At 31.9% G+C, this 25,157-nt stretch overlaps 2 protein-coding genes across 3 annotated transcripts in view; one reads left to right on the plus strand and one right to left on the minus strand.

Annotated features, from left to right (window-relative positions):
* Positions 1 to 16,571, plus strand: part of LOC127711318 (acyl-CoA dehydrogenase family member 10-like) — a 75,525-nt gene extending 58,954 nt beyond the window's left edge. The window contains exons 19-23 of one of the 2 annotated variants that reach the window (XM_052217313.1): positions 949 to 1,121; positions 2,684 to 2,827; positions 3,842 to 3,919; positions 4,972 to 5,128; positions 15,088 to 15,230. In XM_052217313.1, coding sequence (XP_052073273.1) covers positions 949 to 1,121; positions 2,684 to 2,827; positions 3,842 to 3,919; positions 4,972 to 5,124 — 548 coding nt within the window. In that variant the 3' untranslated portion in view covers positions 5,125 to 5,128; positions 15,088 to 15,230. Of the gene's footprint in view, positions 1 to 948; positions 1,122 to 2,683; positions 2,828 to 3,841; positions 3,920 to 4,971; positions 5,129 to 15,087 lie in introns of both variants that reach the window. The other variant, XM_052217314.1, reaches the window with a different exon arrangement.
* A 5,969-nt stretch (positions 16,572 to 22,540) lies between these two features.
* The window catches only part of LOC127712042 (uncharacterized), a 74,888-nt gene continuing 72,271 nt past the window's right edge, over positions 22,541 to 25,157 (minus strand). The window contains exons 36-38 of the mRNA XM_052218209.1: positions 24,097 to 24,231; positions 23,582 to 23,727; positions 22,541 to 23,093 (exon numbers count right to left, since the gene is read on the minus strand). Of these exons, the coding sequence (XP_052074169.1) occupies positions 23,046 to 23,093; positions 23,582 to 23,727; positions 24,097 to 24,231 (329 nt within the window). The 3' untranslated portion in view covers positions 22,541 to 23,045. The remainder of the gene's footprint in view (positions 23,094 to 23,581; positions 23,728 to 24,096; positions 24,232 to 25,157) is intronic.

Genomic DNA, 25,157 nt, shown 5'->3' on the forward strand with positions numbered 1-25,157 from the left:
GAAAAACAAAGGATACGGGGTATCAGAGTTCTCGATATGCAGTGGTCCTAGGGATTTGACCACCACATTTTTGGGAAGGACCAACACAATTTTGGTAATTTGCAATAGAAATGATAGTGAGGACCTGCATATTTTCTTCAAGGACCACCAGGCAAAAAAAGATTTCGAGAACTCTGGGGTATCCATTCATGACACACACAAAATCAGTACATGCACAGCAAAAAACACACAAAGAGCAAATGAACAGCGCTTTTATTACTGTTCTTCACTAAGACTTTTTACATATAATGGCCATGTATGAAGTTTCGTCACATTTTTTCAGAAGCCTATGAACCCAAGCTTCCTGAAATTTGGTATCAAGCTTCAAAGGAATATATAGTAGAGTGTGATGCATCTTACACATTTATACATCCATCAAACATCAACTTCTGTTTACCAAAATTGAAATTGCAAATACTTGAAGGGGATATAACCATTGATGAGCAATAGCTCAGAGTACATCTTGTTAAAATTGTTTTCTTTTATAAACCTTTTTTTTTCTTTTCTTTTCTTATTGATAGGCAATGACTCCTTTTGCTGTGGATTAATCACATACATCATGTTTTTTTAATAAGATGCATGCAGTGATTAATCACCAATTATTGGTTGAATTTATCAGTAAAAAAGTCAAGGAATAAATGTGACATTGAAAGTCATTGATTTTGTAATATTAAACAACCAATATATGCTTAAGACCCCTATCATCTAAAGCCTAAAATCATCTATAAGAAGAAAAATAAACAAAGGAAGAATTGGTAAAAAAGAAAAGGAAATAAACGAAATAATATTAAAATATTCTCATTGTATCTAAGAATCATCTATATCTTTGTACACACACCACAATAAGTAATAAATAAGCAAATGAATAATTACAAATCGTGAAAAAGATATTCCTATTGTTTTTTTTAGCTGGACATGCAGAAGTCTTATTTAAAGATGTGAGAGTCCCAGCAACAAATTTGTTACTAGGAGAAGGGAGAGGGTTTGAAATTGCTCAAGGTAGACTTGGTCCAGGGAGAATACATCATTGTATGAGACTGATAGGCCATGCAGAGAGGGCATTAGAACTTATGTTAGATAGGGTATGTATTGACATTTATCTGATAGGCCATGCAGAGAGGGCATTAGAACTTATGTTAGATAGAGCATGTATTTACATGCATTTCTTTTACTAGAGGGTGTTTAATGACCTTGACTACCCATGAGGGTCTGGCACGATCAGTATAATTTCTCTTATTCTGTGTGCATTATATCCCCTTCTGACCAGCTTGATAGATTTTGATAAACCACAAGTATATTGAATATTTGTCTCATAATTTCTCCATTCCTAACATTGCCCTGCGAAAAATATTTTTTATTCAATTTTGATCATAAAGTTTTATAAAGCTCAATTAACATTGCATTTTAAAGTTTTAAAATTTAACTATATGAAGTGGATAAATATTGTAATCCATGGTGTGGTGTTAAAGAATCTATGTATTTAATTAATGATATGGTCAGTCATTTCAACATCTACAATCTCCTGAGGTTTAACAGGTCCTATTTTAGCATGATCTTCTGATAAATATGTCCAGTTTAATAAAACTTGTTAAAATGTCAACTTGTTAAGAGAAAGACATATAATTATGTTGGCACCAGGTGGCCAAAGGTCAAGGTTACAATTACAAAATAAGTTTTAGCATCAATTTAAAACAATGTTGTTTGATTTCTTATTATACAATGCGGCGTTCACACAGTGCCGATTATGGCTCCCGTTTGAGATCAGACAGCGCTGGGACACAATAGGTGAAAAAGTCGGATAACTATCCTGAATGATCTGGAATGTCTTTTCATTGTCTGAACGCAGTCGAATACGTTCGTAGCAGATTCTTACGGATCGTGAATGGTCCAGAGAGGTCGGCCAACCACCCCGACAGTTAGATGCGTCCCGTAACATTCGGGAAAACGGTGGACGGTGTCCTGTAGAACGGGCATGATCTGGAGAAATTTGACATTGCTGTTTTTTTGCCGATTGAGTCCAGATTGCATCCAGATCTTGCCAAATGCGAACCGTCTTTGCCGAAACCGTTCCGTTATTAATATGAAATTCGTCAGAGTCCTGATCATCCCGAATATGGCGACAGTTTTCTAATGGATATCTATCGTCAGCAGCAGTTCACTGTCTAATCACTGTCAGATCTCTGTCGGATCACATTCGGTTGAAACCGGACACTGTCGGGACAGATTCGGTCGTTTTTAACCATGTGAAAGATACAAATCGGATTAAAATCTGATTGAGAAGGGGATAATCGGGACAAATTTGGCTGGAAATGGCTGAATAAGAACACTTCCTGAACAATATCTGATTGTTGCTGTGATTAAATAATTGTTTTTACAAATCTTAAAGTTTGAATTTCCAGCCACGATTCACAGGATCTTGATCAGACTTTTGACAAATTTTAATCGGGAATGGTCTTGTCAAGGCCGGCTGTAAAAATCGTGAATGTGTGACCCCAGCTTAAAACAAGTATCTAAATCAACCAGTTGCTCAAAAAGTATAATTTATAAAACATAGAATGCAAAAAGAATATTTCTACCCAACAGTTTACAAGCAGAAATTTCTTTACGATATTGTATCCCATAAGTTATTTTTGAACAATTTCAGACCCAAAACAGAGTGGCGTTCGGTAAACCATTGGCAGCTCAAGGAACAATACAGGCAGACATAGCTGAATCTAGGATTGAAATAGAACAAACAAGATTACTGGTCCTTAAAGCAGCTCATATGATGGATATGTATGGTAACAAGGTAAGACAGGGATCCAGTGTTGCTTAGGTAATCTAGTGTTACAGATAAGATGAGGTTCATTCAAGGTTACTGAATATCTATGGTGTGGTTTTAACTAAACTGTTTAGGGAATGGGGAGGAGAGGGCATTCAAAAATCCTAAGTCCATAAAAACAGACAACACCATGGCCAAAGGAAAAGACCAACCTCAGTCCACAAAACACTATACAGTAATCTAAAGATTGAGCCCCACCAAAAACTGAGTTCAAAGTTAAGTGCTCTGGAAGGGTCTGGAGTAGCTACAATTTGTGATGGGTTTGGTCTACTCAACTTGTGCTATTTTGACAAAATTCGCTTTATCCGATGTGTTCTGATGTGGCATAATACCACAACCAATGTAAGATGAGACATAGGAAAAAGATCCAATCATCTAAGATTTTACTTAGGGCATATAACTTACATCTAAGATATTGATAACAGAAGAGATCCATGAAGGATAAGATTCATGGAATAGGAACTAAATATCTTGGATGATTGAAATAGACAGTGGCTCAGGAAAGAGATAGGTTTCGATATGACCTAATTAGAGTTTGTGTTATTTCCCTTAGAAACCATTTTGGTGGTATAAATTGTTGATTTTCTTATTTTACTTACCAATTTGAAACATGTGGTACAAATAAGTCTGCTAAGAGATCCTTACTAGATTGTTGTGATCAATTAAGTAAGACTAAAAGAAATTACTATTGTTTAGAAAACAACTTTTCTTAAGTCTAGCAGTCCCGTATAACAAGTTTTATTTGGTTGATTTATGAAAAAGTTTGTGAATGTAGACCTCCAACATGACGACAGAAGGGAAGTAACTCTTGCTCAAATTGTGTTAATCGAAAACTATTTATACAACATCTAGGGTGTGGTGCAAAGAATTTACTTTTTGATAATATTTATCAATTTCATTCAAAATCATATATCATATGATGAAGAATGACAGAAAATAAATCCCTAATCAGTGTATAATATGTATGTGTCTGCATTATAGGTTGCAGCACCAGAAATAGCTATGATCAAAGTATCAGCTCCTAACATGGCACTCAGAGTAATAGACAGAGCTATACAGGTAATTAATTATTTAGTATCCATATCATATCCAAATCCTTATACAGCTTTGAAATTATTATTATTCAGCAAATTTTAGGTACTGCAGATCATTTTCATATCATTCCTATCATTGTTTTTCTCACTATTTTCCTTCATCGACAAGATATATATATACACACTAATAAATTATTTTTAAACTTAACTAACTAAGACTCCTATACAAATGTTAAACAGTTAAAATGAAAGACTTTCCAGTAAATCTTTCAATTAGATCCTTTTATGATAACTGTTTAAAACACACAAAAAAGTTAATGATTAACAGTGAACTTGTTCAAAGTTAATGTCACATCTCTTTCTAAAAAGCATGTACTGTGGATTCATTATTATTCGTTGGATACCAATTTTCATGGATTTCTTGTGCACAGATGAACCACGAAATTAAATGTTTAACGAATGAAAAAATTTCTATAGGCTTGTATGCAGACTTTGGCGAAACCACGAAATTAAACATCCACGAACATGTAAATTTTCCTTAATCCACGAAAATTGGTATCCACGAAAATAAATGAATCCACAGTAACTCTAATGCATTGTTGAGTAATTTAAACAAGTGTGTTCATACACCCGATATACACATGTTACTGGGAATAGTACTAATAAATCACTGTTATCATAAAGGGATCTACAAGGCCAGTTCAATGTTTTTATATTTCTTTTTATTGTATAGAAATTTTATTTTTAAGCTTCATAGATCACACTTTTCATATAAACCCATGATAAATTACAAATTTAATAACTTTATTAAGAAATGCACATTTATACCCTGAGGGGTTGAAGGCAAACAATACAACAATATACACAATGCAAATTTAATGATAAAAAAAACAACATGTGGTAAACCAAAATTTAAAAGTTTATTTTCAAATTTTGTAGAGTTATCTCCCATAACAATTGAACTGGCTTTTCTACTTTTTCATTTCAGTAGCACAGTTTTGATGAAACCATGTGTCATGATTTTCAATTTAATTACATTTCATTAATCATATTGGTCTCAATTTATTGAAATTTCAGTCCTTTGGAGGTGCTGGGTTATGTGACGACTATCCACTGGCTATGTTTTTTAGCTGGGGTAGGATTCTAAGATTAGCAGACGGTCCAGATGAGGTTCACAGACGTACTATTGCCAGAATAGAATACATGAAATTTAACAGTTCTAAGCTTTGATCAGGTGCGTTAGTCTGCTTGATCTGTGGTGGATTTTAAATACTAATTCTTGACTAACAACTTTTCATGTAGAGTTTTTTTGGCTTTTAGATTGTTGTTTAATCATTTTTTTATTCTTTTTTGTATTTATCTTTTTATTACCGGTAATCTGTTTTTAAGGAATATAGATATAGAATGGAAAAAAAATAAGAAATATAACAACTACTATAAAATTCTGAATTATTGATCAATGACAGCCTTATTGCTTCACCTCTTGGTGCTAAGCTATTAGTTTCATACGATATTCATGCCATCTTGAAATTATTACATACAATAATAGGTTCTCATTGGTTGCATTATGATGCTGGAAAGATTCTCTTGACTATAATGAAATATAGAATTAAGAACAAGTCCTGGGCAGGAGAAGATATTGAATACAGAAAAAATTACAGTATGGGTATTCAAAGATCCGATACAATACCTGATCAAAGAACAATTTTGCCTGGTGTACCTTGTTATATAATGTCGAGTCATTTCATGTTAATAAAATAGGGGAGGGGCAAGAATGAACATGTTTCTGAGTGCTCTTCTGACTATATATGCATATATTTAAACAATTAAGGTAGCTGGGTTGTCTAAATGTTCGATGATAGATTTTTCAAAAACTTCTGAGTCAATGCACTTTCAAATTTTAATATAAAAACAGGGGTCACATGCCTTATTTTTTCATTAAAATTCATTGAAATTAACGAAATCACAGTTATTTTATATGAGTTATATAGGGAAAACTTATTTTTTCCTTATTGAGTAAACATTAAACGATAGAATTGGTTAAAATTCAATGAGATAATTAGTTTTCACAAAGACTCTGAAATATCAAATAAAAATAGAGGGTCACTGCTCTTATTTTCTTGAAAAATCCAAAAGACACAAATTGTCCTATCAAATTCAATATAATTATCTGCCTTTGATTTTAAAAGGATTTTTTTGAAAAATTTATAATAACGACACTTAATTTTTTGATAGTTTAATCTATAAATTTCAAGTTTTATACGTTTCTGTTGTATAAAATGATACTTGGTAAAATATTTTTAAACCAAAAAGTATTTTTGCAACATGCCCTGAAGGGATGCTCAGAAAAAGACATCTGATCTACCTTGAAATACATATTACTGCCAATAATTTTCAAGAAATTTGTCAGAATACATGTATTCCATATTATAAAACCAAATGATGTATGAAAAAACAGCTATGTAAAGAGCACATGATAAACCCAAAATTATACATTAGAATTGTTGTTAAGAATTATCTGGAATATTAGATACATCCTTTTGTAAAATAGCTGTGTAGGTTATAAACATGCATGAGGATATCCATATGCTAATAGATCTTGTATCAAAAATGTCTATAAAAAAAACCTATAGCTCTTGAAACGACAAACCATAAAATTTTCAAAATCCAAATCAAGTCTATATTCACCAATACCATCAGTGTAAAGTTTGTAGTAAACTAGATCTAGTGCATGACATGTAGAATATTACCTTTTATTAATCGACCATCCCTTAACTGTTGAATTACAAATCATAAATTTTCAAAATCAAAAGGTATCTATAGAATATTGCCACCAAAGAACTTTGAAATCAAAAGGAAGCTTTCTTCTATCAATCCTAATGTTCCTTTTAAGTTTTGTGGGAATTGGTCAAAGTAAATTTGAGTTTTTATAGGAAGTTTTCATGGACAAATCTAAGACACGGCTTGTAATACCACACTAATGATTATATGCACAAAGAAGATAAATAACAAATTTCCCATACTTAAACAACCACACAAACAACACTTACTTAAAAGTATAATACAGAAAAGCACTCAAAAGCTTTTTAGAAAGATAAAACTTGTGGTAATCAATGTTTGCTCCATTACAACCTCTGTACCAGTTCAAAGTTTGGTTTTTGGTGAGGTTGGTTGCCCTCTATATTGAAGTCCTCAGCACTTCAAATGATTATCCATGATTTTGAACTTCATGTGTTTTATTTACTCTTTAACTTTCAGAGAAAAAATATATTTCTAATCTATAAAAAACAACTCAGCTTATATGTTAAAGTCACATTTTCTTTGTTTTCAAAACACGAAATTTAAACAAACACACCTTATCTAAAAACTTAAGATTTAAAGAAGCATAAACATTGGAGTGAAGTGTCTAAATTGTCCTCAAAATTGAAATGCAGTGATGCTAATGTGTTAGCATTTGAAACATCAAGGGTCAAGTATCAATGGTTCTTTTAACTTCCATATCAGAAAAAAAAAGCAAAAATATAGCCATTCTTTTATACGACCGCAAAAATTTTTTGCGGTCATATATTGGTATGACATTGGCGTCGTCGTCTGAAGACACATTGGTTTTCACACTACAACTTTAGTTTAAGAGAATGGATCTCTATGAAATTTTACCATAAGGTTAAATACCCCAAAAGGAAGGTTGGGATTGATTTTGGGGGTTATGGTACCAACAGTTAAGGAATTAGGGACCAAAAAGGGGCCAAAAAGAAGCATTTTCTAGTTTCCAGACTATAACTTGTGGAACGGTGTATGGATGTCTCTGAAATTATACCACAAGTTTCAATACAACAAAGGGATGGTTAGGATTTGCTTTGGGGGGTTATGGCTCAAACCGTTTAGGAATTAGAGGCAAAAAAAGGGGGAAAAACAAGGTTGTCCTGGTTAATGGACAAATACTTTAGTACAAAACATAATTTCAAGCAGTGTAAGGGAGATAAATCAAATACATCATTTGAATTACCTCCCTTACAATGCTTTTAAATTATGTATAAAGTAATGGTTAATGAACAATTATAAAGACAATTTAAAACAGTGTAAGGGAGGTAATCCAAATACAACGTTTTGATTACTTCCCTTACACTGCTTTCAAATTATGTTTAAAGAAATGCATATTTATAAAGGAAGACCAGTAAAAATATCTGCAAATGTTGCATCTTTTATTTTTTACAAAAAAATCCATATGAAAGATTTGACACCATATTTTAAATTCTATTATAAAATAGATTAAGTTAGCACTATGGTAGATTTAAATGGGTAATTATGGTTGCAAATTCCATTGGAAATTTGAATTGAGATTATGACCATATCTTGAGGGAAAGAATTTTTGGGGGGAAAAGGGGGGGAGGGTAAAAAGAAATTGTGGGGGGTCAATTTTTTCTCATTTCAGATTTCAGAAATTAAAAAGAATTATTCTTGAAATATTTTTTTTTTTTCAAATTTCAAATATTGAAAAATTTCAAGAAGTAATCTTTAATTGCACAGTATGGCGCATTAGATTTGTAAAATCTTTGACCACATTTATTTATTTGTTATGCTGAATCTGACCGTGTATTTAGATTTTTAATTTTGGGTGCAGTTTTCAAATTGGTCTACATTCCGGTCCAAAGGGTCCAAAATTAAACTTAGTTTGATTTTAACAAAAATTGAATATATGGGGTTCTTTGATATGCTGAATCTAACCATGTATTTAGATTTTTTATTTGTTGGCCCTGCTATCAAATTGGTTCATATTGAGGTCAAAAGGGTCCAAAATTAAACTTTGTTTGATTTCATCAAAAATTTAATTATTGGGGTTCTTTGATATGCCAAATCTAACCGTGTATTTAGATTTTTAATTTTGGGTCCCGTTTTTATACGACCGCAAAAATTGAAAATTTTTTGGTCGTATATTGGTATGACGTTGGCGTCGTCGTCGTCGTCGTCGTCGTTGTCGTCGTCGTCGTCGTCGTCGTCCGGCGTCGTCTGGCGTCGTCCGAAGACACATTGGTTTTCGCACTCTAACTTTAGTTTAAGTGAATGGATCTCCATGAAATTTTACCATAAGGTTCAATACCATGAAAGGAAGGTTGGGATTGATTTTGGGGGTTATGGTACCAACAGTTAAGGAATTAGGGGCCAAAAAGGGGCCAACAATAAGCATTTTTGTAACTTCCAGACAATAACTTGTGTGTAAGTGTATGGATCTCTCTGACATTGTACCACAAGGTTCCATATCACAAAGGGAAGGCTGTAATTGATTTTGGGGGTAATTGCCTCAAAATGTTAGGAATTAGGGGCCAAAAAAGGGGCAAAAAACAAGCATTTTTCTAGTTTCATGACAATAACTTGTGTGTAAGTGTTTGGATATTTCTGAAATTGTACTACAAGGTTCCATATCACAAAGGGAAAGCTGGAATTGAGTTTGGGGGTAATTGCCCGAAACGTTTAGGAATTGGGGGCCAAAAAGGGGCCAAAAATAAGCATTTTTCTAGTTTCCAGACAATAACTTGTGTTCAAGTGTATGGATCTCTCTGAAATTGTACTGCAAGGTACCATACCACAAAGGGAAGGCTGAGATTGAGTTTGGGGGTGATGAATCATAAGGGGGTTCAAAAAATTTTGGGGGGGGGGGGATTTTTTTTTTTTTCTTTTTTTTTTCTTTTTTTCCTTTTTATTTTTCTTTTAAAATTTTCCATTTTAAGTTGGTTATTTCTGATTTATATTTAAAAGCAAATAATAATGATATGGTAGGAGATACACACCAAACAGGATGTGTAAATTATTATATAATAAGTATTGTGCAATAGCAAGAAATTTTCAATTGCACAGTATTGCACAATAGCAAGAAATCTTCAATTGCACAGTATTGCGCAATAGCAAGAAATCTTCAATTGCACAGTATTGCGCAATAGCAAGAAATATCCAATAGCACAATATTGCGCAATAGCAAGAAATTGTCAATTGTACAGTATTGCGCAATAGCAAGAAATAATCAATTGCACAGTATTGTGCAAAAGAAGATACTTCGTATAAATTGCTTATTTCTTGATCAATTTCAATGGGGTTTTATTCTTGAATTCTTGGGGTTCTTTAATATGCTGAATCTAACCGTGTATTAAGTTTTTATATTTTGGGCCCCGTTTTTAAATTGGTCCACATTGAGGTCCAAAGGGTCCAAAATTTTACTTTGTTTGATTTCATCAAAAATTGAATTATTGGGGTTCTTTGATATGCCGAATCTAACCGTGTATTTAGATTCTTAATTTTTGGTTCTGTTTTCAAATTGGTCTACATAAAGGTCCAAAGGGTCCAAAATTAAACTTAGTTTGATTTCAACAAAAATTGAATATATGGGGTTTTTTGATATGCTGAATCTAACCATGTATTTAGATTTTTGATTATGGGCCCAGTTTTCGAGTTGGTCCAAATCGGGGTCCAAAATTAAACTTTGTTTGATTTCAACAAAAATTGAATATATGGGGTTCTTTGATATGCTGAATCTAACCATGTATTTAGATTTTTGATTATGGGCCCAGTTTTCAAGTTGGTCCAAATCGGGGTCCAAAATTAAACTTTGTTTGATTTCAACAAAAATTGAATATATGGGGTTCTTTGATATGCTGAATCTAACCATGTATTTAGATTTTTGATTGTTGGGCCCCGTTATCAACTTTGTCCACATTGAGATCAAAAGGGTCCAAAATTAAACTTTGTTTGATTTCATCAAAAATTGAATATATGGGGTTCTTTGATATGCTGAATCTAACCATGTATTTAGATTTTTGATTATGGGCCCAGTTTTCGAGTTGGTCCAAATCGGGGTCCAAAATTAAACTTTGTTTGATTTCAACAAAAATTGAATATATGGGGTTCTTTGATATGCTGAATCTAACCATGTATTTAGATTTTTGATTATGGGCCCAGTTTTCAAGTTGGTCCAAATCGGGGTCCAAAATTAAACTTTGTTTGATTTCAACAAAAATTGAATATATGGGGTTCTTTGATATGCTGAATCTAACCATGTATTTAGATTTTTGATTGTTGGGCCCCGTTATCAACTTTGTCCACATTGAGATCAAAAGGGTCCAAAATTAAACTTTGTTTGATTTCATCAAAAATTGAATATATGGGGTTCTTTGATATGCTGAATCTAACCATGTATTTAGATTTTTGATTATGGGCCCAGTTTTCAAGTTGGTCCAAATCGGGGTCCAAAATTAAACTTTATTTGATTACAACAAAAATTGAATATATGGGGTTATTTGATATGCTGAATCTAACCATGTATTTAGATTTTTGATTATGGGCCCAGTTTTCAAGTTGGTCCAAATCGGGGTCCAAAATTAAACTTTGTTTGATTTCAACAAAAATGGAATATATGGGGTTCTCTAATATGCTGAATCTAACCGTGTATTAAGTTTTTGGATTTTGGGCCCCGTTTTTAAATTGGTCCACATTGAAGTCCAAAGGGTCCAAAATTTAACTTTGTTTGATTTCATCAAAAATTGAATTATTGGGGTTCTTTGATATGCCGAATCTAACTGTGTATTTAGATTCTTAATTTTTGGTTCCGTTTTCAAATTGGTCTACATAAAGGTCCAAAGGGTCCAAAATTAAACTTAGTTTGATTTTAACAAAAATTGAATTTTTAGGGTTCTTTGATATGCTGAATCTAAACATGTATTTAGATTTTTGATTATGGGCCCAGTTTTCAAGTTGGTCCAAATCGGGGTCCAAAATTAAACTTTGTTTGATTTCAACAAAAATTGAATATATGGGGTTCTTTGATATGCTGAATCTAACCATGTATTTAGATTTTTGGATTTTGGGCCCCGTTTTTAAATTGGTCCACATTGAAGTCCAAAGGGTCCAAAATTAAACTTTGTTTGATTTCATCAAAAATTGAATTCTTGGGGTTCTTTGATATGCTGAATCTAACCATGTATTTAGATTTTGGATATTGGACCATAATAGGTGAATGTCCAATTTAAAATTTTTAAGTTCTTAGACCACAGTCATTCTGTGTCAGAAACCTATGCTGTGTCAAATATTTAATCACAATCCAAATTCAGAGCTGTATCAAGCTTGAATGTTGTGTCCATACTTGCCCCAACTGTTCAGGGTTCGACCTCTGCGGTCGTATCAAGCTGCGCCCTGCGGAGCATTTTATTTAAATTGGTCTACATTAAGGTCCAAAGGGTCCAAAATTAAGCTTAGTTTGATTTTAACAAAAATTGAAAACTTGGGGTTCTTTGATATGCTGAATCTAAACATGTGTTTAGATTTTTGATCATGGGCCCAGTTTTCAAGTTGGTACAAGTTGGGGTCCAAAATTAAAATTTGTTTGATTTCATCAAAAATTTAATTCTTTGGATTCTTTGATATGCTGAATCTTACCATGTATTTAGATTTTGGATATTGGACCATAATAGGTAAATTAAAAAATTTTAAGTTCTTAGACCACATTCATTCTGTGTCAGAAACCTATGCTGTGTCAAATATTTAATCACAATCCAAATTCAGAGCTGTATCAAGCTTGAATGTTGTGTCCATACTTGCCCCAACTGTTCAGGGTTCGACCTCTGCGGTCGTATCAAGCTGCGCCCATCGGAGCATTTTATTTAAAACCTGGCTTGAGAGACAAAACCTAAGTTTCTCCTGAAATGAAATAAAGGGATACTTAATGCCTTCCCAGTACTCAGGGCAAGTAAGAGAAAAAAATATGACTGGCATTGCCAAAGACGTTAATTACAGTTAGTGAAACATTTTTTTTATGAATTTGTAGGGAGTGTTGTATCCTATCTATTCATCTACACATCCTTCCATCACTCACATATTTGTTTCTCATGTTATATTTCCTAATATTTATGATTGTTACTTATGATATAATATAATATAAGATATATGCAACCTTCACCCCTTCTTTCCAAATTTAGAACAGGAATGTTACCTTATGTTGTGTAGATGCAGTAAAGTGTGTCCCTTATTTGTGATGTTTTCTCTGTTTTAACTTACCTCACACTGAAGGTCTGTGTGAGCTATTGCCATCAACAAGTGTCTGTTATAATCATACTTAATTTTATTTTAACTTCTTCTCCAGGCCAATCTGAATAAAAGTTGGTCACAATTTTCCTTTGGGTATTTAGTTTAAAAACTATGTTGTGTATGCCTGCCTTGCAAAAAAAGACATGGCTGCTGTAACATGGAATAGAACATAACAAGTCAAATCAAGCTTTTGACTCATATAAAAAAAAGCAGCTGCCCCAAGAATGCATTATACACCTTTATTGTGCATATTGAAATTGTTGCAAAAATAAAATAGGATATTTAGAAGGCATTTAATCAGAAGCAAATAAAATGGCTCTGTAGTAAAACTTGCATGAGGATACCCTTTGATGTATAAATATTGTGTCAAATATAACTGTTAAAAATCATATATTAAACTCTTGATTGACAAACAAGAAAATTTTCGAAGTCAAAAGTGAGTCTACATTCACCAATCCTTACAACAGTGTTAAGTTTGAAGTAATTTGATCCAAGAATACTTGAGCTAGTGCATGATATTTAAAGTATTCTTTTTATTTATCTGATGGTCAAAGTCCCATAACTCTGGAATGACATTTCAATAATTTTTTTTTAAATTGAACAGTGTGTTGTATTTACCAAATCCAACAGTTATTTCAAGTTTCCAGTAAATCAATCCAAGCAAACTCAAGATATAGTACAGCATGTGAAATATTTACTTAAAGTCTTTTAACTCTGGAACGACAAACTAGAAAATATAATATAACCGAAAGGGAGCTTCCTTTTATCATTCCAGACAATAACGTAAAGAATATTCTTGTCATGATCACTGATCCATGAAATGATAAAAATGACAGTTGAATCCTATCTGATGGACATGTAGACTTTACAAGGATCCCATATACCAAATAAAGTATATGTAATCCTATAACTCATAATAAGTTAGAATCTGTAACAACTATACAGAATGAACTATGAAACTTTGACAGAAGCTTTTTCGTGGTCAAGAAATAGCATCTGAAGAAAGATTTAGACTTTTTTTTTTGGTATTTTGATGATACATTGACCTAGTGGTGGTGGTCAACATGCTTTTATTACACTGACCACAGCAATCGAAGGGTGCACAGAAACCTTTACAATTTTTTTGCATTCTACACTATTTTCACAAACAATAACAGATACCAAGAAGCTAAAAACAACATAAATGATCTGCAAGCTAGGGTCCACAAAAGGAAGGCAGGAAGATTACAGAAAAAATATTAATTACTGTTGACTAATAATTATTAATCCCCTATCGACAAAGTCGAAGGGGACTTTAGGTTTGCACTCCATCTGTCTGTCTGTCCGCCAAATCAGTTTTCCACACTTTTTTTCTTCGTGCTTGAAGATATTGATTTGATATTTGGTGTATTGTTTTATCATGACAAGTTACAGATATACAGATCAAGTTCAAATTTTGTTCCGGTCTGATGATTTTGTGCAGAGTTATGGTCCTTGAACTTAAAAAATTCACTCAAATAATCAGTTTTCCACACTTTATTTTGTCATGCTTGAAGATCTTGATTTGATAATTGGTATATAGTTTCATCATGACAAGTTGTAGATCAAGTTCGAATTTTGTTCCGGTCTGATGATTTTGTGCAGAGTTATGGTCCTTGGACTTAGAAAATTCACTCAAATAATCAATTTTCCACATTTTTTTTCATCATGCTTGAAGATATTGACTTGATATTTGTTATATAGTTTACACCATGACAACTTATAGATCAAGTTAGCATTTTGTTCCAGTACAATGAATTGATTTTTAACCGGTATAGGACTATGTATTGCCAGGCAATACTCACAGAATGCTTGTTACTAATTATATTCAAGTATACAGAAAAACACAAATTTTCTTTTTGCTTGTATGGAGAATAAAATCACAAAATTAAGGTACCCACAAAAATACTAATTTTCATTAATCCATAAAATTTATCACCTATAAAATAATGAATGGAGAGTACAGAGATTCATGGATTATTGCCATAAATGATTGTTTGTTAAAGTAAAATCAATTCAATTGAAATATATATGGGTTTTTTTTCCAGAAATATAGGAAATAATTTGAATTTATTTGTTTTAAGAGTCCTTTCTTTATATTTTCAGGCTCATGGAGGAGCAGGAGTGTCGGGTGATTTTCCATTAGCCAGTGTTTTTGCGGGTGTAAGAACACTCCGATTGGCTGATGGCCCTGATGAGGTTCATCGTAGGTCTTTAGCCAGAATGGAATATTTTAAATTCAATCAAGCTAAACTGTGATCTGTTACTGACTGACAATTTTGCAACTTGCCACAAATTGCTGCAATATTGCAAATTATGTAATAAACTATTGTAATGTGGTTGTTTTCCAACGTAAAATAGAATTAGTGTTTCAGTTGTTTATTCAGGAGAAAAAAGTCATTTTGTAAAATCTCTGTAATATTTTATATTTCACTACACAATTTTGCTATAGCTGTAAATATAAGATGTATAACATCAGAAAGAATTAAGTCCAATAGTATAGGGTTATTGCATGAAAATTAGTGATTATTGTCCCGACTAGATTTTTATATTGCAAAAGCTTGTGAGTGCAATATATCTTGTAAGAGGTATAATATTCATCAATATCTTTGCAATTATTATTACAATACACATAAAATATAATTTTTACTTGTAATATTTATATCTTAGATTTTTGATCATTCATGTGATGGATGATATATATATTTCTCTTATTCTATGGAAATTTAACCCTTTCTGAACCCATTGTATAAAAAAAATTAATCAACGTGTGGTTGCTGGTGATCTCAGAAGATGATTGGATGAGTTTAAAATTGATAATTTAACTATCTCGATTGGATAAATCCGATAATCCACTGGTATCAATGTAAGAATCTATATATATATATATATTTATATATTATATAATATTCAAGAGTTATAAACTACTACAATGAAGCAAGCTTGTTTCTGAAATGAGCTGCTGAGAAGTTTTTTGTTGTTATTTTGTTTTACAGATATTTGTGTGTGCTATTTGATTAATTGTTATACAGTTTTAAAATTATGTCTTTATTCAGGGCGAAGTATGGAAAAATATGTTTTATAGAACTCTTTACACTTGCACGTATATAAGTTATAAATGTTGAGGATGTTACATGTATGAAGTCAGGTTTGAATAAAAAGAGATATTGGGAATGCATCGAGCCAGCAACCCAAAGATACAAAAATAAAATATCATCTAGAAATCAACATCTTGTCTTCAAAAATAGCCATGTACAAAATGTATGCCTTACTAAGCACTGTAAGGAAATAATTCTTTAAATTCACTTCAGTGAAGAAATATATATTTTTTTCACACATTGAAATGTAACCCATAAAGTGTAAAATATTCAAGATAGTTTATTTAGTTTTCTGAAAGGGTCAAAATGTTAACTAGAAAAATTGGAGTTGATTAGTGTATTTATACAGTAAGAAGCCAAAAAGACTTCTGATATAGTATTTTAGTGCAGATCATGTTGACATAATGAACATGTATTGTAAATGCTTATTGTTATATTTATACATTAATTTTATTGATTATATTTTTTGTAATAAAAATGATTTGATTTAAATGTCTGACTCCACTCATTTTTCTTATATTTAGTGTAAGACGTGTGATAAGGTGACATAAAGATGTTATTTAGGGTTTAAAGAGAAATCAGCCTTTTGTCCCCTGCCTTCAAAGGGTGAAGCACATACAGGGTGTCAGTCTGGCTTGAAAGTGCTTTCACACTTATAAAATCTTGCCACATTTATATGAAATTTTAATCCAAGGTTAAATTCAGCAATGTCCAACTATTGTTAAAGGAGTTATACCCCTTGGAAATATAAATTTTATTAAAAATTGTGTGTTTACCACTCATTTCCTATAGAATTTTTAATGAAATTAACATCATAGGTTTATGTCAGCATTTTTTTGGATGAGAAAAAAACCAGCTCTGATTAGTTATTCATACAGTCCTTTGGAAAAGTAAATTCAATGGAATATTGCATTGCATGCTCTCTCAAGCCTACATTTCTTGTCAGAATTTTTATAAAATTTGTATGAAAGGTTTATATCAGTAATGTCTGAGACAAATTCAAAAATCAGTGCTGATCAATTATTGTGATCGGATATATCAGCAAGGTCAAGGATGAGTATGATAATCAAGCACTGATTAACTATTTCTTCATAAGTTATGCCCCTTGGAAAAAAATGAAAAATTGCATTGTTAGTGATCTCACGCATATGCTGCTATTTTTTGTAGGATGTTTATAAAAAAAATTAAAAACTAAAAATAATATTTGTTTGATTTATTGTCCTTGGACATATAAAATACATGCATCAGTGAGGAACATTGAAATGCTGAGACCTGGTAAAATTACCAATGAGACATGTACATTTTCAGGCCTTTATTGCTTAATGTTGAGTAAAAAGAAAGGCTTCAACAACAAGGAATAAATAGCTCATTTGCAAAATACTTAAAAAGGATGACAGGAATTTTAAAAATATTAAACAGTACATCAACACATGATTCCTGTACATAGTCCAGAGGGATGGTTGTTAACATGATCAATGCTGAATCATTTCTGTAAAAATACATGAATTTTGTTAGTTTTTCAATGAGCTATTCATTCCCTGTTGTTGAAGGTTAAAAGTAATTATGAAGTAATAGTTGATTGCAGGATGCAGTGGTTGGGGTGAGGAGTAGAAGTTTCATGCTTATAAAGAAGGGTAACCCATCGAAAAAGTTGTTTTTGTTGATTTGACATTCAGACTGATGGGATGTTGGAAGTGACAGGTATTTTTTGTCCTATACAGAGTGGCACATGATGTAACCCAAAATAACTTATAGCAATCTGTGGTAAAATTTTGGTCAAAAAAGGCAAAATAAAAAATGATAATTTTAAGTTGGTCCTCAAACTTTAACATTTTATAGACCTCATCTACTCAGAACACTAAATGAGATGTCTTTCTTTGTTTGAAACCTTACTGGATGGCTCACTTTCTTTCCACATGCATCAGAAAATCTTCAGCCAAATGCATCAATAAAGCAATTTTCTGGCGGCCCCATATTTCCGACTTAAATAAAAGTAAATGTTAAGTATTTGAGTCTTATATAATGTCACTATAAAATTCCTTCACTTATTAAACTCTGCCAAAACCTGTACAGTAGTGTATTATGTAAATGATAATGAATTAGCTCTCTGAAACTATGAAACACTGCCAGCTGCTTAGTACTATATATATGGCACCTCAACCATCAAAAATTGACTCTGCATGATGGATCAATTCTTTGGAGAACAGCTAATATTTAATGTGTACACTTGTGTCAAGCAAATGTATGACATAGATCTGTTTGCATGACACATTTTCTGGAATAATTCTGACAGCTTCACTCAAAACAAAATGTTTGGAATGCAAACACAATATGAAATAATGAAATAGGACTTTCAACACTATTATAGTCAGCTTTCCTAGAAACAACCTATGTATTTGTACAGATGCATAATTTATACATTTGAAATTTACAAAATATTTTATTAATTTCAAGCTACTGTAAATTCAGAAATTACGTCAAGGTTTTTATTTATGAGAATAATACGACTGGGTGAGTATCGCAATAAAAATAATTTCATTTTTGTCCATTCTTGAAAAATTGCATTGATAAATGCACCCAATAATTTCTGAATTAACAGTATTATTTAATGATCAGCTACAAGTAAGATGGAACCCTTGGGACTGATAATCCACTAACAGCAGTACCTACCCAGTTGTAGTAAAAAAAACATTAGATACTTGTGCACACTATAGTCATGTTTCTGGAGACCACAGGTTTCTAAGTGTACAGAGATGTTTTGGTAAATAAGCAGTTTACTGTATAAAAACCTGACCACACTTTTTCATGTGGCATCTTTTCATCCTTCACTGATTTTAATACATGTAAATTAAGGTTATTTTTTTTTACTGGATACACTTTACTGTCTATCCTGTATTCTAAAATTATTTCCAAAATGTACACTAACATTCCTCAATGAAAAAGAAGCCTTCTGTAATAGGCTGTCCCAAGTTAGAAGCCTGTTATTCAGTGGTTGTTGTTGGTTGCTCCTTTGCCTGATTTGTTTTTCATTTGTTGTTTTTAGCATACAGTTTTCATATTGTGTCATGTGAAAGCTCTTCACAGCTTCTTCACTATACAGGTTAGATTCTGTTCATTATGATAAAGTGCCCTATCCTGTTCCTTTGGTCTTTTTTGATTGATTTGCTTCATTGGCAATCATACCTAATCTCCTTATATTATATACTTAATAGCTTCCTTAAATCTGTTCTCTCTGTTTTATAGGCAAAGAAATGTCCAACTGTCCAATCTGCAACATAGCTTTCAAATGTATTCTCTTTGTGCTTGGATTCATAAAAAGCCAACACAAGAGTGCACACACTGAAATGTCTCGTCATCTGTACTGACCATTGATTTTATGATGAAAGTCTTGAAGATTACGGTTTTACTTCAAGTATAACATTTTTAAATAACAATGGCAATTAGGTCAAGGTCAGATAAATCCTGTCAGACAGACATGTACAATTTACAATAATTCAAATACCAAATATAGTTGACCTAATGCTCATGGTAATTGAAAAAGACCAAAACACAAAAACTTGACATTAACAAGTGAACTATGAAATTGACATCAAGGTCAGATTATACCTGCCAGACAGACATGAAAACCTTACAATCATTCCATACACCACATAAAGTTGACCTACTGCTTATAGTGGTAATTGAAAAACAGACCAAAACACAAAATCTTAACACTGACCAATGAACCATGAAAATGAGGTCAAGGTTGGATGATATCTGCCAGACAGACATGAACACCTAGCAATCATTCCACACACCACATAAAGTTGACCAATTGCTTATATTATCTGAGAAAAGGACCTAATCATGGTACTTTAATCTTGATCACTGATCCATGAAATGAGGTCAAAGTCAGGTGAAATCTGTCTGACGTTGCAAGGAACCCATATACCAAATGTAATTATCATATTACTCAAAATAAGTGAGAAATTCACATGACAAAAAAATATAATTTTTTTTAAGCAGTTGCTGAAGCATGAAAATGAGATCAAGGACAATGGACATAAGACAGAAGGACACTTCATAACATAAGGTATCTGCATACAAGGTATGAAGCATCTAGGTCTTCTACTTTCTGAAATGTAAAGCTTTATACAAATAGTTTACGTCACCGCCATATAGTAATCCATGTCTATAGCATACTATGACTTTGGTCGCGAGCCAGACAAAATGACTTCAGGCTTCTTTAAACAAGTGCTCTTCAATAAATCTTGTCATTCATTCATAATTTTGTGACTCTCAGTCGTTTTCTAGTTGTGTTTTGTATACTGTTGTTTGTTTTTTTGTGTGTTTTTTTCTGAGGGTGGTAAAGGGTTATTTTCGTGCAACGTGTTTTGCCATTTTTATTTCACATGCAGCCGTGAAAAATTTTCATTCTTCACCGTGTTTCTTGAAATCGGTAAAAAGATGCAAGAAATTTGTAATTGTTCGTTCATCGTGAAATGGCAATTTTATTTCGCGTTCTTTCGTGCAGATACCCCCCCCTTTACACCCCTCTTTTCTGTTGTTGCCATGGCATTGTCAGTTCATTTTTGACTTGCGAGGTTGAATATTGCTTTGGTATCTTCTTTTATTAAATGATTACATTAACATTCACTTGAAGTATATAATGGACAAAATTTTTTCAACTTGTCTAGCCCAGCATAAAAATCTGTTAGCCATGGATCAGTGCATATCTTAATAGCCTAGGTTTGTACATGTATTTGTTGTCTGATCTGATTTTGTAAACAGCCTTCAAATCTTATATAAGTCTGGTCATAAAAACTTAACTGATATAAATAAAATAACTCAGTGCCCTGAATGAATATGTATTTTACAATTATATGAAGTCATAAATATACATAACAAATATACTTCATTTAAAAGAAAATTATTCTTAACAATTCATTGAATAAATTACAAATTAAATAATAAAAACTTATATTGTAGACAGATATTCAAGTGCAAATCTTAGTCTAACAAGTAAAGTCAGTTTAACATCCACAAAATTAAATGATCCTACACGACTGTAAAGTACCATTTCATGAATTATAATAATCATCCTGACATGAGCTAAATATTGTTTTAATGATCCTGTTATTCCAAAACTAATAAATAAAACCTTTCATTGAATTCCAGATATTGTCCTGGACGTTTTAGTTCTCTGTCAAAAACAGAAATTACTGTCACCTCTTATAAACCATAAGGACTTTTTTCAGTGGTAATGGGATTAACTTTTATTAAAAATGTTTCAGCCAAATCTTGATTATGTCTTCTGTAATTCACATGCATGAAATGACCTTTGACAGTAAATTGACACACTGATAAAGTATTCAGTATATGAATAATAAAACAGAGTTCCAATACCCCCACACTGCACATATTTTATCTGTCAAAGGGCAATAACTAAAAAAAAAAATCTTTTATAAATATCATAGAGAAATGAAAGCTTTAGAGTGCTACAGTGCAATTTTCCATGTTATTAATGTTTCCAAGGGGCATAACTCTTTTAAAACTAATTGGTCAGCACTGACTTTTGGAAATAATCCGAGACATTGCTAATATAAACCAATGATATAAGTTTCATAAAAATCTGGCAAGAATTGTACATGTGAGAGCACTAACAATGCATTTTTCCATATAACTAATATTTACAAGGGGCATAACTCTTTTTTAAAAAGTTGATTAGCACTGATTTCAGTATGTCCTGAAACATCACTGATATAAACCTTTGATATAAATTTGATAAAAATCTGGTAAATATTGTCAACATGAGAGTTCTTACAAAGCAATTTTCCATATAACTAATATTTACAAGGGGCATAACTCTTTTTTTTTAAAGTTGATAAGAAATGATTTTAGTATGTCCTGAAACATCACTGATATAAACCTTTGATATATATTTGATAAAAATCTGGTAAATATTGTCGACATGAGAGTGCTTACTAAGCAATTTTCCATATTATATTTCTTATAAAAATACTTGATCTACACTGATTTTCGAACTTGTCCGAGACATTGCTGATATGAACCTATGATACAAGTTTTATAAAACCTGGCAAAAATTGTACATGTAAGAGCACAAACAAGACCTGACGCCTGGTATTTCTATGTCCCCGCAACAAGTTGCATGTAGGACAACCACACATTTAAATAAGGCATGAATAAATCAATGATGTTGAGTTTATGATGATTAACATGACTGTTGTATGCTCCACAGTAGATCACTGTTCTTTCCTTGAAAAATTCACTGTTGAGTTTATGGTGTTTTACATGACTGTTGTATGCTCCACACTGGTACTTCATTTTTTCACATTTTATAAAATATAAACATGATTATTTCACTTTAGAAAATACCATTATATAAATAACACATAGCTGAGAGGGTGATAGAGCAGATTGCTTCCCCGGGAAAACATTGTCAACTAAGGCGAAGCCAAGGTTTACAATGTCTTTTCGAGGGGTAACAATCTGCTCTATCACCCTCTCATATATGTGTTATCTAATTTATTATACTGAATATTCTGTTATAACTGTCTATTAAATTTCAAATTCAAAGTAATAAACTATGTCGTCTTGTACATAACAATCATCCATATTTATTAAAGCGCACACTTGAGCAAGCGTCTCCGTGAAGGGTAATTTAGTATTTGCCATGGGATAGAGTAAATTGTCTCCCTCGTATTAACCAATCAAAATCTGACATTTTGACATGAAGTATAATAATATCAATTTGTTGCTATGTATGTAATTATACTTAATCATAACGAGTAAAACAACAAGTAAGTTTTTCTTGTCATGACCTACTTTTTGCTGAACATTTTTTTACATAATACAACAATGTAAATGAAAAGAAATTTGTTTGAACCCTGCAAAGAGAGGATTCAAGGAATAGTTATTTTTTGTAGATTGCTATAGTTACTATGGTAACCAAATAAGTCTTTGCTGTCATGGTTTAATAGCACTTGTATCCACCAATGAACAAACTATCCATGCCTAAAAATAAACATTATAAAATGTATTGTGCATTAGAAATCTATTTATGTTAATATAAATTTGCTTTTTTTTGGTTTTTATTACATTAGTAAAGTTCTTAAAATCTTATGACTGTTCTTCATCTAGAGATTTGCTGGAAGGTTTTTACTTTTAAACAATAACCATAAGTGATAACTGGTGGATAGTTGTTTCATTGGCAATCATACCACATCTTCGTGCTTTTATATAAAAAAATTTATATAAATTTAAATTAAGGAATGTATCTCCCTCATGCTTATAAGCTCCGATTCCTTGTCAACATTTGGCTTTACTTTGTTGTCCCTTTTTGGTGGTTTTATCAGCTCTTCTATACTGATTTAAAACTTTCTACATGTTCTTTCATCCCCTGCTGACCAAGAAGAATTAATAATCATATTTTATAGGTTCAGCTTTTATATTCTTCAAATCAAGCTTGGTAGGTAAAAAAGTGTTTTGGTAACAGCTCTTACCTGCTTATCTTCTACATCTCTAGAGTTAGCTCCCCTCTTTAAAACCTGTATCCCAATAACATCTTTTGTACATGTATGGCAAGACAAATATTGTAACACAGAACCAGTAGATTTATCTTCATAGCTGTCTAAGGTTAAGTCAGAACCTGAAAAACATAAACATCAAAATAACCTAGCTGAAAAATATTTCATTAGTTCTAAGTGTCCTATAACAAGTTATTCACATTGTTCAAAAGTTTTCGGTAATTAGTTGTCTCATTGGCAATCATACAACTCCTTATCTTTAAAGGACAATGAATAAATTGAAAGTTTTTTTCATTTAATTTTTACAGTAATAGAAAGTTAAATTCAAGCTTCATTGACCAGTCTTTTGTAGATGTAATGTGTGTCTGGCCTACAAAAGTTTAAACCTGGTATCAATGATGATAAAATCTAAAAAGAAAACAATCAATTCATCTTTGGAATATATATAAGACATAAAAACATTTTTAGAATGATCAATTCTTGTGACATACCTTTTTCTAATTTTGTAGAAACTGTCTGTAGATTGGTAGATTTGACATCCAATGTTGGTATAAAAATAACTTCAGCTGTTCTCTGTGTTGTCAGAACTCTTACAAACCCTGGATACCTTTTTCTCTTTTCAAAATCTACAAATGGGAAAAACAATTTCTTTATGTTTGTTGCTTATTTATTATGTTATGCATGTGTTTTATTTGATTGTGTGGTGTATTGTACTCTGTTTTATGTGCCTATGATAGTTATTTATTTTTAAATATCAAGTAGGTTAAAGAGCTTTACAGAACTCATGTTACTATGTTAAGGGCATACAATACAGTTACAGGGGAAGTAATAAGGTCGCTAACGTAAAACAATATTTAAGCGTCGTCAAACTGTGACATCGAGAAAAGATCCACTTTTAGAAAAATCTGTTGCGTTTATCTTTTAAAACAAAAATAGTTAGGTATGTCTTTCCAAACGATAGAAATGTCAAAAGAAACCGAAATGTTTAGTAAATGTCTAAAATATTTACCCCATTTATCTCTAAAAGTAGCACATGAAGGTATATTTTTTATTACATATTTGAATTGACTAGGTGGAAAATAGCTTGTATGCAAACTTTTGTCAAAAATTCACTGTGGAATCAAAACTGTATTGCATGCCCTTAAATTGTACATATTGTACTTTTTCATTCAATTTGTTAAAATCCTCTCAGTGCTAGATAATTTTTTCGTTTAAATATTATTATTACTACTAACTTGGCAGCTGTTCCAATAAAATTTTGTGTTTCAACAATTTATATATGCAACCCCTTTTTTAAATTTACTTAGTTCCCCCTCAGAGAATTTTGCCTAACAACAGATTATCTATGAAACCCTATGATATATAAAGATCACATAGAGTATTTCTTACAACAGGATGGAAATATTACACTATTTCTAAGCTACATGATATTGGTAACATAGATATAAGAAGATGTGATATGAATGCCAATGAGACAACTCTCCATCCAAGTAACAATTTATAAAAGTAAACCATTATAGGTCAAGGTACGGCCTTCAACACGGAGCATTGG

This window comes from Mytilus californianus, unplaced genomic scaffold (assembly GCF_021869535.1).
Source record: "Mytilus californianus isolate M0D057914Y unplaced genomic scaffold, xbMytCali1.0.p SCAF_8, whole genome shotgun sequence".
Taxonomy (NCBI): Eukaryota; Metazoa; Mollusca; class Bivalvia; order Mytilida; family Mytilidae; genus Mytilus; species Mytilus californianus.